The sequence below is a fragment of the Neophocaena asiaeorientalis genome, unplaced genomic scaffold (genome assembly GCF_003031525.2).
Source record: "Neophocaena asiaeorientalis asiaeorientalis breed wild unplaced genomic scaffold, Neophocaena_asiaeorientalis_V1.1 scaffold121, whole genome shotgun sequence".
NCBI classification, from domain to species: domain Eukaryota; kingdom Metazoa; phylum Chordata; class Mammalia; order Artiodactyla; family Phocoenidae; genus Neophocaena; species Neophocaena asiaeorientalis.
The window spans coordinates 1614395-1629751 of record NW_020172142.1 but is presented as its reverse complement, the minus strand read 5'-3'; the positions used below and the strand labels follow the sequence as shown (position 1 = coordinate 1629751).

The 15357-nt window shown below is 39.6% G+C and overlaps 1 protein-coding gene across 2 annotated transcripts in view; it reads left to right on the top strand.

Moving 5' to 3' along the window:
* The window catches only part of ULK4 (unc-51 like kinase 4), a 511648-nt gene that overhangs the window by 51284 nt on the left and 445007 nt on the right, over nucleotides 1-15357 (top strand). For both annotated transcript variants that reach the window (XM_024753918.1, XM_024753910.1), the window contains one exon: nucleotides 3727-3805. In XM_024753918.1, coding sequence (XP_024609686.1) covers nucleotides 3727-3805 — 79 coding nt within the window. The remainder of the gene's footprint in view (nucleotides 1-3726; nucleotides 3806-15357) is intronic.

Below are 15357 nucleotides of genomic sequence, written 5' to 3'. Positions count from 1 at the left end.
AGGGAAGCCTCATGTGGTTATTTAAATTTAGAACTAGTTCCATATTTCTCAAAAAACTAAAAATAGAACTACCCTATGACCCAGCATTTTCATTCCTGGATATATATTTGAAAGAAACAAAAACACTAATTCGAAAAGATAATGCACCTCAATGTTCATAGCAGCACTCTTCACAATAGCCAAGACATGGAAACAGCCTAAATGTCCATCAGCAGATGAATGGATAAAGGTGTGGTACATATATACAATGGAATACTACTCAGCCATAAAAAGAACCAGATTTTGCCATTTGCAGCAACACAGATGGACTTGGAGGGTATTATGCTAAGTGAAATAGAGACAGACAAATACTGTATGATATCACTTCTATGTGGCATCTGAAAAATAAACTAGTGAATATAACAAAGAAGCAGACTCATAGAGAAGAAACTAGTGGTTATCAGCAGTAAGAGGGATGGAGGAGAGGCAAGATGGGGGTAAGGGATTAAGAGGTACAAACTAATTTGTATAAAATAAGCTACAAGGATATCTTGTACAACACAGGGAATATAGCCAGTGTTTTATAATAACTATATGTGGAGTATAACCTTTAAAAATGGTGTATCACTATATTGTACACTTGTAACTTATATAATATTGTATATCAATTATACTTCAGTAAAAAATAAACTAGTTCCTTAAAGTAAATTTTGTGTGTGTGTGGGTATACATATATATATTTCTTCAGTTGCACCAGCCATACTTCAAGTGCTGGATAGTCACATGCGTGTGGTGGATACTGTGCTGAACAATGTTTCTGTTATCACACGAAGGTTTATTGGCCATTGCAGCTTTGCGTGCTGTTATGGATGTGGGATGTTCTGAGCTACAGCGTAATGGGTCATGTGGGGCACCCGAAACGGTGACCTTTAAGAAGAATTCTGAATTATGAGACGGAGCCAGTTTTGTGAGGGCATTACATATAGATATAGCTGTATGTAAGTATTTGGTATAAATTGAGAAATACTGTCACTATTAGTTTAAATAGTTTACAACTTAAAACTGTAGGAGTTTCAAGGAGGGTGTTTTCTCTTGTTCTGATAGGAATTGTTTCTCGTGAGAATGGGAAAAATATTTAATTAGCATGTCCTGATACATTTTTCTCTTAGTTGGATAAATCTGGTTGCCATTATCTACTTTTGTAGATTGAAAAAGTGCTTCAAGGTTTCTGAAGTATTTCGAGCTTGTCTTTGAACTGAGATAAATAAGTTTTTGCCTTGCATCCTTTAATGCATTAGTGAGTTTTTGATAATAGCATTTGTTTTACATTGTGAGAAAACTTAGAAGTTAATCCATCTGACCATCTAAACTGCACACATTTAAGCAATTCAAAACTGAAGTGTAATTGACTTGACTGTGGTCCCGTATCTGGTCAGTGACAGAGCTGTGACTGGAAGCTTTTCCTTGTAACTTTTGGGCCAGTGTCCTGCCAAATCTTTTTCAAAACCATTACTTTTAAAACATAATCTTCTTACTCAGAGGCAGAATGCTAATCATAGAAATGCCTAGGACTTCTTTAATCTGTTTATGTTTAGAGATTTAAATGGCTAATCCAAGAAGCGTTGAAAGCCATAAGAATTATCTCTGTATGATAGAGTTCTGACAACATGAACACTTACCTGTGGTACTTCTCTGAGTGTGATTTGTTTCCCTCCATGGGTTCTGCACAGTTTATTTTACGAATATGAAAACTAGAGGCTATCTGGATGAGGAACATGCAATGCAAGCATTACTAAGTAAGAGTACAGTTATAGTCAACTCAACCATTTTTTTTCCAATTAAAAAAGTCTTATCAAAACTAATTTTCTCCGTGAAGTGAACTTTTCCAAATCACCTGAAGTGATACTTAATAATTTATATTTCATTATAAAACTACTTTTATAATTTAATACTTCATTTTCTGCTGGGTAATGAAACAAACACCTCACTGAAAGTATTTTTACAATATTTGTTAGACTTGTAAAAATTTCTTTTAAAGCGAATATATACACATATGCTTCACTATCCTGATATTAATTACTGACTACTTGCGTATAAACTCATTGGTCTACTAATAAGTAGAGCAGAAATCTTGAGAAAGAAAGACGGAGCTGGAGGAATCAGGCTCCCAGACTTCAGACTATACTACAGAGCTACAGTAATCAAGACAGTATGGTACTGGCACAAAAACAGAAATATAGATCAATGGAACAGGATAGAAAGCCCAGAGATAAACCCTCGGACATATGGTCACCTTATCTTTGATAAAGGAGGCAAGAGTATACAATGGAGAAAAGACAGCCTCTTCAATAAATGATGTGGGGAAAACTGGACAGTTACATGTAAAAGAATGGAATTAGAACACTTCCTAATACCATACACAAAAATAAACTCAAAATGCATTAAAGACCTAAATGTAAGGCCAGACACTATAAAACTTAGAGGAAAACATAGGCAGAACACTGTATGACATAAAACACAGCAAGATCCTTTTTGACCCACCTCCTAGAGAAATGGAAATAAAAACAAAAATAAACAAATAGGACCTAATGAAACTTAAAAGCTTTTGCACAGCAAAGAAAACCATGAACAAGATGAAAAGACAACCCTCAGACTGGGAGAACATATTTGCAAGTGAAACAACTGACAAAGGATTAGTCTCCAGAATATACAAGCAGCGCATGCAGCTCAGTATCAAAAAAACAACCCCCAAATGGGCAGAAGACCTAATTAGACACTTCTCCAGAGAAGATACACAGATTGCCAACAAACAAATGAAAAGATGCTCAACATCACTAATCATTAAAGAAATGCGAATCAAAACTACAGTGAGGTATCACCTCACACCAGTCAGAATGGCCATCATCAAAAAATCTGCAAACAGTAAATGCTGGAGAGGGTGTGGAGAAAAGAGAAACTTCTTGCATTTTTGGTGGGGATGTAAATTGATACAGCCACTATGGAGAACGGTATAGAGGTTCCTTTATGAAATTGAGTTATTTGTAGTGAGGTGGATGGACCTAGAGTCTGTCATACAGAGTGAAGTAAGTCAGAAAGAGAAAAACAAATACCGTATGCTAACACATTTATATGGAATCTAAAAAAAAAAATGGTTCTGATGAACCTAGGGGCAGGGCAGGAATAAAGACAGATGTAGAGAGTGGACTTGAGGACCCATGGAGGGGGAAGGATAAGCTGGAACAAAGTAAGAGAGAAACGTTGACATATATACACTATCAAATATAAAATAGATAGCTAGTGGGAAGCAGCAGCATAGCACAAGGAGGGTGGGAGGGAGATGCAAGAGGGAGGGGATATGGGGATATACGTATGTATATAGCTGATTCACTTTGTTATACAGCAGAAACTAACACAATATTGTAAAGCAATTACACTCCAATAAAGATGTTAAAAAAAAACAAGCAGAGACTTTAAAAAATTTTTATTTTCCATTTCACTATTAAAGCACAACTTGTTCAGTTTTTGTCACCGTTACAGATGGTGCTACAGAGGGCATTGCGTTCAGGTCTCCCCGTGTACACAAGGGAACGTTCCTCTGGACCGTATACGTACAGGAATGTTTGCTCACCCTGTCTCATTCCACTTCTATCTCATGTTAATGCTTACAGTTGTGTAATGTGACTAACTGGGGTTGGTTTCCTTAGTCCTAACTCTCCACTTCAGAGCCCATTTTCTCTCTGTTTACAGAAGGGCCAAGGTAGCTCGGTTGATTGGTTTACTGGCCTCGCACACAACGGAGCTCCAGGAAAATACACCTGTTATTGAGGTAATTTCTTTTATTACTGAAATGTTACGAATGGCAAAGATTGTTCTTGATTTTAGAACATGCAGCTTTCGTTGGTGTTAAGTGTGGAATTGTGGCAGTTGTTATAAAATAACCTCAGTAGGCCTGTACACTTCAGCACGGCCGCTCATTTACAGCATAGTCTGTTGTCAAAGGTGGTGCGGTGGAATTACAAGGCTTGTGGACCCTACTCATCATTACTGCATTTCAGTAATTTATGGATAAGGTTTATTTCATTACTAGTTTTCATGTGGTCTACTCAACATTTTATTATAACTAAAGTATTTTCTACTGAAGCCCAGCTCAACTTCAAATTAAAATTTTTGGGGGTTTTTCACATTGAATTTAGTGTTTTTATCCCCACCAGTTGTCATTTATTTCTGACAATAGTGACAGTATTTAACTGCCAGGCATGCACTAAAGGTATTTTCAAATGTGGTTCGGCACTGTGTATTCACGAATTCTGAGTCTGTGGATTCAGTCAGTCATGGATTGAAGATATTCAGGGGGAGAAAAGTTCTAGAAAGTTTCAGAAAGCAAAACTTGAATTTGCTGCACACTGGCAAGTATTTATATAAAATTTACATTGTACTAGGTAGTATAAATAATCTAGAGATGATTTAAAGTATGTGGGAGGATATGCATAGGTTATATGCAAATACTAGGCGATTTTATATAAGAGCATCTGTGGATTTTGGTATTTGTGGGGTTCCTGAAACCAGTTCCCCACAGATGCTGAGGGACAACTGAATCAGTCATTTCTTTCGAATACCAATATTGGGAAGCCCTTATTAATTAACCAGTAATTCCAAGTCCCATGAAGTGGATGCTACCATTGTACTGCCCTTTTTTTTTTTTTCTCGTGGTACGCGGGCCTCTCACTGTTGTGGCCTCTCCCGTTGCGGAGCACAGGCTCCGGACGCGCAGGCTCAGCGGCCATGGCTCACGGGCCCAGCCGCTCCGCGGCATGTGGGATCTTCCCGGACCGGGGCACGAACCCGTGTCCCCCGCATCGGCAGGCGGACTCTCAACCACTGCGGCACCAGGGAAGCCCTGTACTGCCTTTTTGAATGTTCCTGAACACTAAAAACTACTTTCTATCTATCCTGTTAATGTGTACTGCACTTAACTGGCAGTAGATTTTTATCCCTTGGATTAGGAGAGTGTTGAGTCAAAATAGGTGAGAAAAACCAAGGCTTTTAAGGGGGAAGGGCAGAACTCCTGAAGGAAGGAGAAAATGGTAAAAAGAAGGGATTTTTGTAGAGCCAGACCGGTAGTGTGGTTTTTGGGGCTTTGAGAAGAATTGTTTAGCCAAGTACTGTCTAATAGAACTATCTGTGGTGAAAGAAACTGTCCTGTATCTGTGCTGTCCAGTACCATAGCCAGTTGCTGGGATGGTATTCCAGCTAGTCCTGGGCTGTCTAGGTGGAAGCAAATGGGAGATTAATTTGTGCTCTGTGCATTTCCTCTGCTTATGATTCCGTCCCCATTCCCTGCAATTATTAGACCTCTGAGCTACTAAAGAAAATGTTACTAAGTCTAAACTTTTCCTTCTTTTTGTGATCAAGAAAAATGAATTGTGACCTATATGATCACTGATGGTACCCAGCTTGGCTATCAGAGATCTGTAAACTAGATTTTTATCTAAAAGACCAAGCAGACAGGGCGGTGACACTTAGGCAGAAGAGGAGAAGACTTAGAAGCTCAAGAGTGGAGGCTCCTTCTGATGACTCAGAGCAAAGAGTCTCCAATGAAACAGATTTGCTGGAGGAGATGGGAGAGAACTTGATGAAAATTCTAAGACCAAGTCCTGACATTCTAGAGGACATTCCTGGATAATCAAAATAGGAGGGAACAGTGTGCCATGAAGAAAGAGCCCCTGAAGGTGTAAAGTATGACTGAATTAAAATATTCAGTAGATGCCGTAGTAAGCAGGAGATACTGGGTACCCTAGAAGCCAAGTTAGTGAATTTGAAGATAAGTAGGATATGAATTCTCTTAGGATTCAGAAGAACAAAAAAAAAAGGATAAAAATCATGAATTAAAAAGGCACGGAAGACAGTTGCAGAACATCTCTTACACTGTCCAGTATGGTAGCCATCAGCCAAAAGTGGCTACTAGACACTTGAAAAGCAGCAAGTCTGAATTGAGATGAGCTGCAAGTAGAGACCACACACCAGATTTTGAAGACTCAGTATGAAAAAAAAATAATGTAAAGTATCTCACCTGTAATTTTCTTTATAGATTACATTTTTATTTTAAATTTTTATTGGAGTATAGTTGATTTACAGCATTGTGTTAGTTTCAGGTGTACAGCAAAGTGAATCAGTCATACAAATACATATATCCACTCTTTTTTAGATTACATTCTAAAACAGTATTTTTGGATATATTAGGATAAATATTAAAATTTCTACTTTTATTTTTTAATGTGGCTACCAGAAAATTTTAAATTGCCCGTGTGGCTTGAGTTCTATTTCTATGGGACAGCACTTATCTAAGAGAAACACAATGGGATTTCCAGGAGGAGAGATCCAAGCAAACAGAAATGAAAAATAATAGGAGAAAATTTCACCCTGAGCTGAAGAAAGACTCACATCTTTAGATGAAAGATTTTTCACCAAATGTCAGGCAAAATATTGAAAAAAAGAATGCATACGTAGACCTATCCTGGTGAAATTTGTAATTTCAAAGATAAAACCTAAAACCCAGGTTATAAGGAAATAAAAGCAAATTAGGCTCAACATTTAATTCTTCTGCAACACTAAAGGCTAGAAGATAAAGAAAATGGTGGAAATGGATCGACACTTAGGAGGTCATGTGATGTTAAATTTCTCTGTTACGTCCATTGTACTGCCTACTCGTGGGGACAGAATACATTTTCAGAAACTCAATCTGAATTTCACCAACATTTCTAAAAAAAATTTACTTGAGCAAGCTACTTGAGCTGCCAACTTCAACACCCACTTTCCCACCCAAGTTTTAAGATAATGTAAAGGAGAAACAAATAAAAACAATGAATCTATTTAAATGTAAGTCTAAATAATAGCTGCTACTGTTGAGAAATATCATCTGGAAAGAATGGATTCTTGAAAAAGAATATAAATATTCTTAAAAAATTAATAGTAGCATGGAAGTAAATTCTGCATTGTTTTAGAGGGTCTGAAAAGGTAGGGGAGAAGGGAATGGAGAAGGAAAAAGCAAGTTCGTTCTTGTTCTTTTACGAATTGAACACTTACGGAGTACCTCTTGTGGGTATGGCCGGTGTTACTTGCAGTAAGACCGTCGTTCCAGGCAAGTTCTTGTCTTGTTCTAGAAGGAATTCATAGATGCTGTTTTATTCTTGGCACTGATAATCCATTTCATTTTTGGCATTGATACTCTTCTTCTGTTTTTTTTTTTACATCTTTATTGGAGTATAACTGCTTTACAATGGTGTGTTAGTTTCTGCTTTATAACAAAGTGAATCAGTTATACATATACATATGTTTCCATATCTCTTCCCTCTTGCGTCTCCCTCCCTCCCACCCTCCCTATCCCACCCCTCCAGGCTGTCACAAAGCACTGAGCTGATCTCCCTGTGCTATGTGCTGCTTCCCACTAGCTATCTATTTTACGTTTGGTAGTGTATATGGGGAGGGGGAAGGGTAAGCTGTGACAAAGCCAAAGTGGCATGGACATATATACGATACTCTTATTCTTAACAAATATTTGTCAGTACCTGCATATGTACAGGGTGCTATCTAGGTGCTTATTTTATAAAAATAGATGGCAATCTCTGTTCTTGCAGAGCTTGTGTTCCAGTGTAAGGAGAGAGATAATAAACAAATAAATATATAAAATTCGGTGGTGATAAATGCAGTGGGAAAGATGTAGCAGGGTTTGGAAATGATGAGGTGGCAGCAGCAGTGGTTTAGAGATTGGCTGTTTGGGGAAGGCTGAGCAGAGACCTTAGGGAATTCAGGGAATAGTTCCCTCAGCTGGTGAAGAACATTCCAGATGGGGAAGACACATGCACCCCAATGTTCATTGCAGCACTATTTACAATAGCCAGGATATGGAAGCAACCTAGATGTCCACGAACAGAGGAATGGATAAAGAAGATGTGGTCCATATATACAATGGAATATTACTCAGCCATTAAAAGGAATGAAATTGGGTCATTTGTAGAGACATGGATGGACCTGGATACTGTCATACAGAGTGAAGTAATTCAGAAAGGGAAGAAGAAATGTCATATATTAACTCATATATGTGGAATCTGAATAAATTGGTATAGACGATCTTGTTTACAAAGTGGAAATAGAGATGCAGATGTAGAGAACAAACGTATGGATACCAAGGAGGAAAGCGTGGTGGTGAGATGAATTGGGAGATTGGGATTGATGTATATACACTATTGATACTATGTATAAAATAAATAACTAGTGAGAACCTACTGTATAGCACAGGGCACTCTACTAAGTGCTATGGTGACCTAAATAAGAAGGAAATCCGAAAAAGAGGGGATATATGTATACGTATAGCTGATTCACTTTGCTGTACAGTATAACACAATATTGTAAAGCAACTATACTCCAATAAAAATAAGTCAAAAGAAAAAAAGAAAGGACTGGGGGTAGGTAAGTGATTGGCACGTTTCGAGAAGCAACGAGGAGGCGAGTGTAGCTGGAACTGAGCATGAGATACCGATGGGAGATGAGGTTAGTGAGGTAGCCAGAGGCCAGGCCATCCAGAACCTTGTTGTAAACCATGGTCAGAACTTGGGGCTTTAGTCTGAATGAGATGGGAAGCCATTGGAGGATTTGGAGCAGAGGAGTGCCTTGGTGTGGCCGATGTTTGGAAGGGATCACTTTGTTTCAAGGACAGGGGCAAGGTGGAATCAGACCAGTTTAGGGGGCTGTGGCAGTTCAGATGAGGGATGGTGGTGGTGACTTGGACCAGGTGTGTAGTGGTGGAAAGAGTGAAAAATGATTTTATTCTGGATACGAGTTCTTTTTTTTTTTTTCCACAGATAGATTTTGAAGAGTGTTGATAGATCTGCCAATTGCTATGATATTTGAAGGCAGACGTTAATAACCGAGTCTGGCCAATATAAATTCTAGTATTCAATATGAAAAGTGCTGAGGCATCAGAAAAGCAAATCCGAAATGAAATTTCAAGACAGGCACCGGACTGGCAAAAATGAAAAAGCCTTAACAGTCCTCAGTGTCGGTGAAAATACTGAGCAGAAGGAGGGCTCACGTGTTGCTGAGGAATGTAAATGGGCGGAGCCGCTCTCGGAAACTGCTTGATCTCTGAAAGCTGAGCATGTCACTACCCTGTAACCCAGGGTCACAAGTGACACGTACAGGAATATATATTGCCAGCATGATTTGTAACAGCCCGAGATTTGAAACAACCCACGTGTCTATCAACAGCAGAATCGTCAAAGTATGTCACCTTCACACAGTGGAATGCTGAATAGCACTGCAAATGAGTTCATCCTTTCAGCACTGGGAGATAACGCTGGGGTGAATCTCACAGTCATAGATAGTTTTCCTGGACATCAGTAGGACATTCCCTGGGCAAGACTGATCTATATATTCAGGAATGTCCTGGGGCTGTGATGGCTCTTGTTTAGAGGGTCAGCTCCCGCTCGATGCCAGAGGTGATGAGGGAGAGGCATACGTAGGTAGGAGTCATGGAAGGTCTGGAGATGAGGGCTGCCTTGAGGCACAGAGTCTGGGGAAGACAGAACAGAAGGCAGGGCTGGAGCTGAGAGGCTGCCCAAGTCCTCGTGCTTGGGACTCCTGTGGCTCTGATGGGATAGTATATTCTGCCACAGGAACTGGGCAGGTCTGGGCAGAAGGCACCAGTCACCTCGGGTGATGTGCCCAGCTCACCCCTGGCTCCATGCCTGTGGCCTGGTCCCCCTGGAAATTGCTGCGGCTGCGGCTGTGGCTGTGGCTACTGGGAGCATTTGGCCCAGCAGTTCTTGAGCTGAACCTGTCCCCGTGCTCACTCGGGTTGAGTTCTGTGGCCAGTGCTTTCTTCTCTTCAGAGACTGGGTACTCGGTGTTCTCAAAGTATTTCCCCAGCTCCTGTTGCTGTCCCTTATTAAACATTGCATTCCTGGGCTTCCCTGGTGGCGCAGTGGTTGAGAGTCCGCCTGCTGATGCAGGGGACACTGGTTCGTGCTCCAGTCCGGGAAGATCCCACATGCCGCGGAGCGGCTGGGCCCGTAAGCCGTGGCCACTGAGCCTGCGCGTCCGGAGCCTGGAGCCTGTGCTCTGCAATGGGAGAGGCCGCAACATTGAGAGGCCCGCGTACCGCAAACACACACACACACACACACACACACACACACACACAAAACAAAAATAACCCATTGCATTCCTGATGCTCCATTGAGAGGAGGAGGTGCGTGTTAATTCCTGAGGTCCTTGTGTACTCTGTTCTTTCACTTTTCCCTCTCTGGGTGTTTGCTGATGTTTTATTAATTTGAAATGAAACTTGGGAAAAATCATACTTAATTTAAAACAGCAAGTGTATATCTAACTACCTAGGAAACTTTTGAATTATGAATATACTATACTGTGAATTATTTTCTGTTGGATAATGACGAGTTTACAGAATAACTTGAAATTGTGTCAGGTGCTCCTTTGTGATGCCATCTTTTTTATTTATTCTGTTACTACTTAACGTTTTTTAGTTCTTGATTAATTCCTATGACCAATTGGCTGTAACAATTAAAACAGCCACTAGAGGGCGCTCAAACACTGGAAACAAAGTTTTTCAAGTTAATTTTATTTTACAACTTCGGGAAGAAGTAGGCTTGGCAGGTATTTGGTACTGTGTTCATCTCTTCCCTGTTTTTTGGAGTTTCTGCTGCATGAAATGTGGTTCCAGTCCATTGGCAATTATTACCATTTGAGGTTAACGAAAGCCATGACAGCCTCTCCAGAAAAGTGCAGTCATTTCAGGAGATTTGGACTCCTGGGAGGCCCTATGATGAGCCTTAGGTTCAGAACTCTTGAGACCAGCTTTCTGTAACACAGTTGTGTCTTCATACATAGTTTTTCAGTAAATCATTAATAAAATTTCAAGTGTGAGACGCGTTCTGATTTTTCCAGTAGGTTTACTACCAGCAGACAATAAAACTCATGGTTGAAGATCCTGTAGGCATTTTAAAGGCATAGAATCTCATTTTATTTTATTTAAGTAATTTATTTTTAAACTTTTTAAAAATTTTTTATTGGAGTATAGTTGATATAGTGTGTCATTTTAAGGTGTACAGTAAAGTGATTCAGTTATGCATACATATATATTCTTTTTCAGATTCTTTTCCCTTATAGGTTATTACAAAACATTAATGGTTTCCTGTGCTATACAGTAGGTTCTTGTTGGTTATCTATTTTATATATGGTAGTGTATATATATGAATCCAAAACTCCTAATTTATCCTCCCTCTCTTTCCCCTTTGGTAACCATAAGTTTGTTTTCTATGTCTGTGGGTTTATTTCTGTTTTGTATATAAGTTGATTTGTATCATTTTTCTGTTTTTTAGATTCCACATATAAGCGATACCATATGACATTTGTCTTTGGCTTACTTCACTTAGTATGATAATCTCTAGGTCTTTCCATGTTGCTGCAAATGGCATGATTTCATTCTTTTTTATAAAATCTCATTTTTTTTGCGGTACGCGGGCCTCTCACCGCTGTGGCCTCTGCCGCTGCGGAGCACAGGCTCCGGACGTGCAGGCTCAGCGGCCATGGCTCACGGGCCCAGCCGCTCTGCGGCATGTGGGATCTTCCCGGACCGGGGCACGAACCCGTGTCCCCTGCATCGGCAGGCGGACTCTCAACCACTGCGCCACCAGGGAAACCCAGAACCTCATTTTAAAGATAGATTTTATTCATTTTGTTTTATTATTTTTGGCTGTCTTGGGTCTTCGTTGCTTCAGGCGGGCTTTCTCTAGTTGCGGAGAGCGGGGGCTGCTCTTTGTTGCGGTGCGCAGGCTTCTCATTGCGGTGGCTTCTCTTGTTGCAGAGCACAGGCTCCAGGCGCGGGCTTCAGTAGTTGTGGCTCGCGGGCTTTAGAGCGCAGGCTCAGTAGTTGTGGTGCACGGGCTTAGTTGCTCCACGCCATGTGGGATCTTCCCGGACCAGGGCTCGAACCCCTGTCCCCTGCATTGGCAGGCGGATTCTTAACCACTGCACCACCCGGGAGGCCCTAGGACCTCATTTTATTATTCATCACTGTAATCCACAGTGCCTAGCCAGCCAAGTAACGTGTATTTCTGGTATTCAGTCAGTGTTAAAGGATTTAATGAATGATTATAAGAATGGTGGGAAAGTGTGGCAGTATAATTTGTTACAGAGACAAGAAGAGACGGAGAAAAATCTATTTTACTATTCTTATGATACAATTTAGGTCCCTTCCATCCTATTCTATCATCAATGGCTACAGAAAAGAGTTGGTCATGATCTCTTGTATATATTGAGTATTTAGAAGCATTTATTCAATTCTTCTTTGTCTTTTCTACAGAAAAATATTGCCAGCTGCTTAAACTTTTCTTCCTAGATATCACATTTACCACCCTGTTGTGATTTGTTTTGGTTCTTATGTGTAATAATTTATAGTAAATATTATATTATCCTACATATATGTAGTCTTAAGCATGCAGTGGATATATTTTATGAAATTAAATATAGAGCCTTAAAGTTTAGAACTGGAAGGGATATTAATAGACACTCTTGTTTGATCCCTTCATTAAACATTTTTATTATGGAAAATGTCAACATACATAAAAGTAGACTGAAATAATGAGCTATCAATTCCAACGATTATTAGAATTTTACCAATATTGTTCGTCTGTTGTCTTATCTCTCTCTCACCCTCCCTATCCCATTCCTTCTCTCTGTTCTCTTCCCTCTGTCTTCTCCCTCTTCCTTTCCCTTCCCCTTGCTATAATTTTTTTTTTTTTGGCTGTGCCATGTGGTGTGCGGGATCTTATTTCCCCAATCAGGGATTGAACGTGTGCCCCCTGCAGTGGAACTGTGGAGTCCTAACCCCTGGGCTGGCAGGGAATTCTACCACCACCTTGCTATAGTATTTTTAAAAAAAATTCCAGACATCATATTATACTCTTAAATACTCTAGTACATATATCTAACAGAAAAGGTTTTTAAAAGATACAATCACAATACCATTATCACACCCAACAAAATCGACAGTGGTGTCTTAATATCATCTAATACCCAGTGTTCATGTTTTTATGATGATCTCATACATGTCATTTTTGTGTGTGTGTGTGTCGCGTCTTAGTTGTGGCACCCGGGCTCTTTGTTGCGGCGCGTGGACTTCTCTCTAGTTGTGGCTCGTGGGCTCCAGAGCGCGTGGGCTCAGTAGTTACAGCACACAGGCTTAGTTGCCCCACGGCATGTGGGAGCTTAGTTCCCTGACCAGGGCTTGAACTAGCGTCCCCTGCATTGGAAGGCAGATTCTTAACCACTGGACCACCAGGGAAGTCCCTCATACCTGTCATTTTGTATGTTATCATTGAACCAGGATTGAAACAAATGCAGTGTATTGCATTTAGATAACGTTGACTCTTAAGTCCCTTAATTTCAAACATGTTCCTATTATTTTTTAGTGCCATGTATTTATCAAAGACAAATTGTCATTTGTTTTAGCCAAAGCTGCAATGTTGGAAACTTTCTTCTGTCCTTTTGGTGCCGTGGTTCTCTCTCACCTGTATTTCCTATGAACTGCTAGTTAGGTGTAGAGCCTTGATTAGATTCAAGTTGCTTTATGGAGGAAGGGTGGGAATTCCCCCTGCCTGGTGCTGTGTATTTCCTGTTGCCTCACAGGGAGGTGTGTATAATAATGTCTGGTTGCCTCCTTGTTTCTGGTGTTGTGATTGCTCACTGGCTTCAGGTGTGGTCAGCCCTGTGACTATGACCTTGCCCATCACTCTCATACTTAGTAGTTTTAGCATCCATTGATGACCATTGCTTAGTTGCATTAGTCCTTTAGGGTTGCAAAAATGATAATTTTCTCGTTCTGTAATTCCTTTCTCATTTACAGCTGGGAGTTTTCCTTACATAAGAGCTTTCCCATATCAGCTAATTGGTTATCCTGAAATGTAGTTTGTTTAGAGAAGGCAGGATAAATGATTGTTGCCCTTTATAGACCAATATTCAGAATAATAAGTTGGTGCCTTAGTAGTCTTAATCTGTCCAATGAGATTTTCTTTATATTAAGAAATTATGGGTTTACATATGTATGTTTATTTCAGTCTGTTGCAGTCATTAGTCTTTTAGATGCTTAAGTTGTTCCATCTCAGGCCAATGGGAGATCGTTCTAGTTTGCTCCTCTCTACTTTCTACATGAGCCTACTACTGTGTCTGATACCTTCCTTGCTTTCTGTCAACAAGATTTCACTGTTCTTGGGAAAAGTCAGCCCTAGTTCTGAAGTCAATTCTGTAAGGAACCTTGTTTAATTTTAGCTGAAAATGGTGCTTCGAGAATGCAGTCTGGGTAGGGGTGCTCACTGCTGCTGGGATTGTCGTTTCTTTTAGAACTTTTCACGGGTGAGAGCTAGGAAATATTTCTTAAAGAGAAAAGTCACAGGTTCTTTCATACCTATACTTAAATGCAGTTCACATTTAAAATTATGTTTTTTACCTTTTTATTTAAAATTTTAATTTCTCATAAACTGCAAGTCTTAGCTGCTAATGACATTAACATGCCTATTTTCTTTAACCTATAATTTAGATTAAATAGTTTAAAAATAATAACCATATTATTCCTAACAGTAAAACTACAAAGTGCTGTTTAAGATATTTTTGTTTTGTTTTGGTGTTTTTGGTCCTTGGGATACAATCCACTAGGTGATATATACCGTCAAAATACTGAGTTTTCAGGTCAATTCAAATAATTCTTCACTTTGTACTTCTGTCACCGGTATGATAAATAATTATATATATTTTTCAATTTGTATTACATATTTTGGCATTAGAGATTTAGGGATTGCTTTGTGCTTTCTTTTTGAGTCAAAGATGGTAATGCTTTTTTTTTTTTACTGAAGAGTTACAAATATACAGAAATGTGTACAAAACATAAATTTCATGCTCACTGAATTGTCACAAAGTGAAAACCCAGGAAGCTGCCACTGGTAACATTGCCAGCTCACGCCCCGTCTCGATCGCTAGTCTCTCCCTTTGCTCTAAAGGTATCTACTACCATACCTTCTGGTACTGTGATTATTTTGCCTGTTTTGAAATTTATTTAAATTGAATCATATGACGTATTCGTTGGTATCTGGCTTATTTTGTTACGTGTCATGTGTGAAATTCATCCTTGTTTCAGGTGTCTAGTTCCTTTACAGTATCACACCACTAGTGATGGACATTTGGGTTGTTTGCCATATTTGGCTATTATAAATAAATCTTGTAAAAACATTTTGATGCACTTATGTGAACTTTCTGTTAGATAAACCTAGGAGTTAGAATTGCTAGGTCATAGGGTATGTGTATGTTCAACTT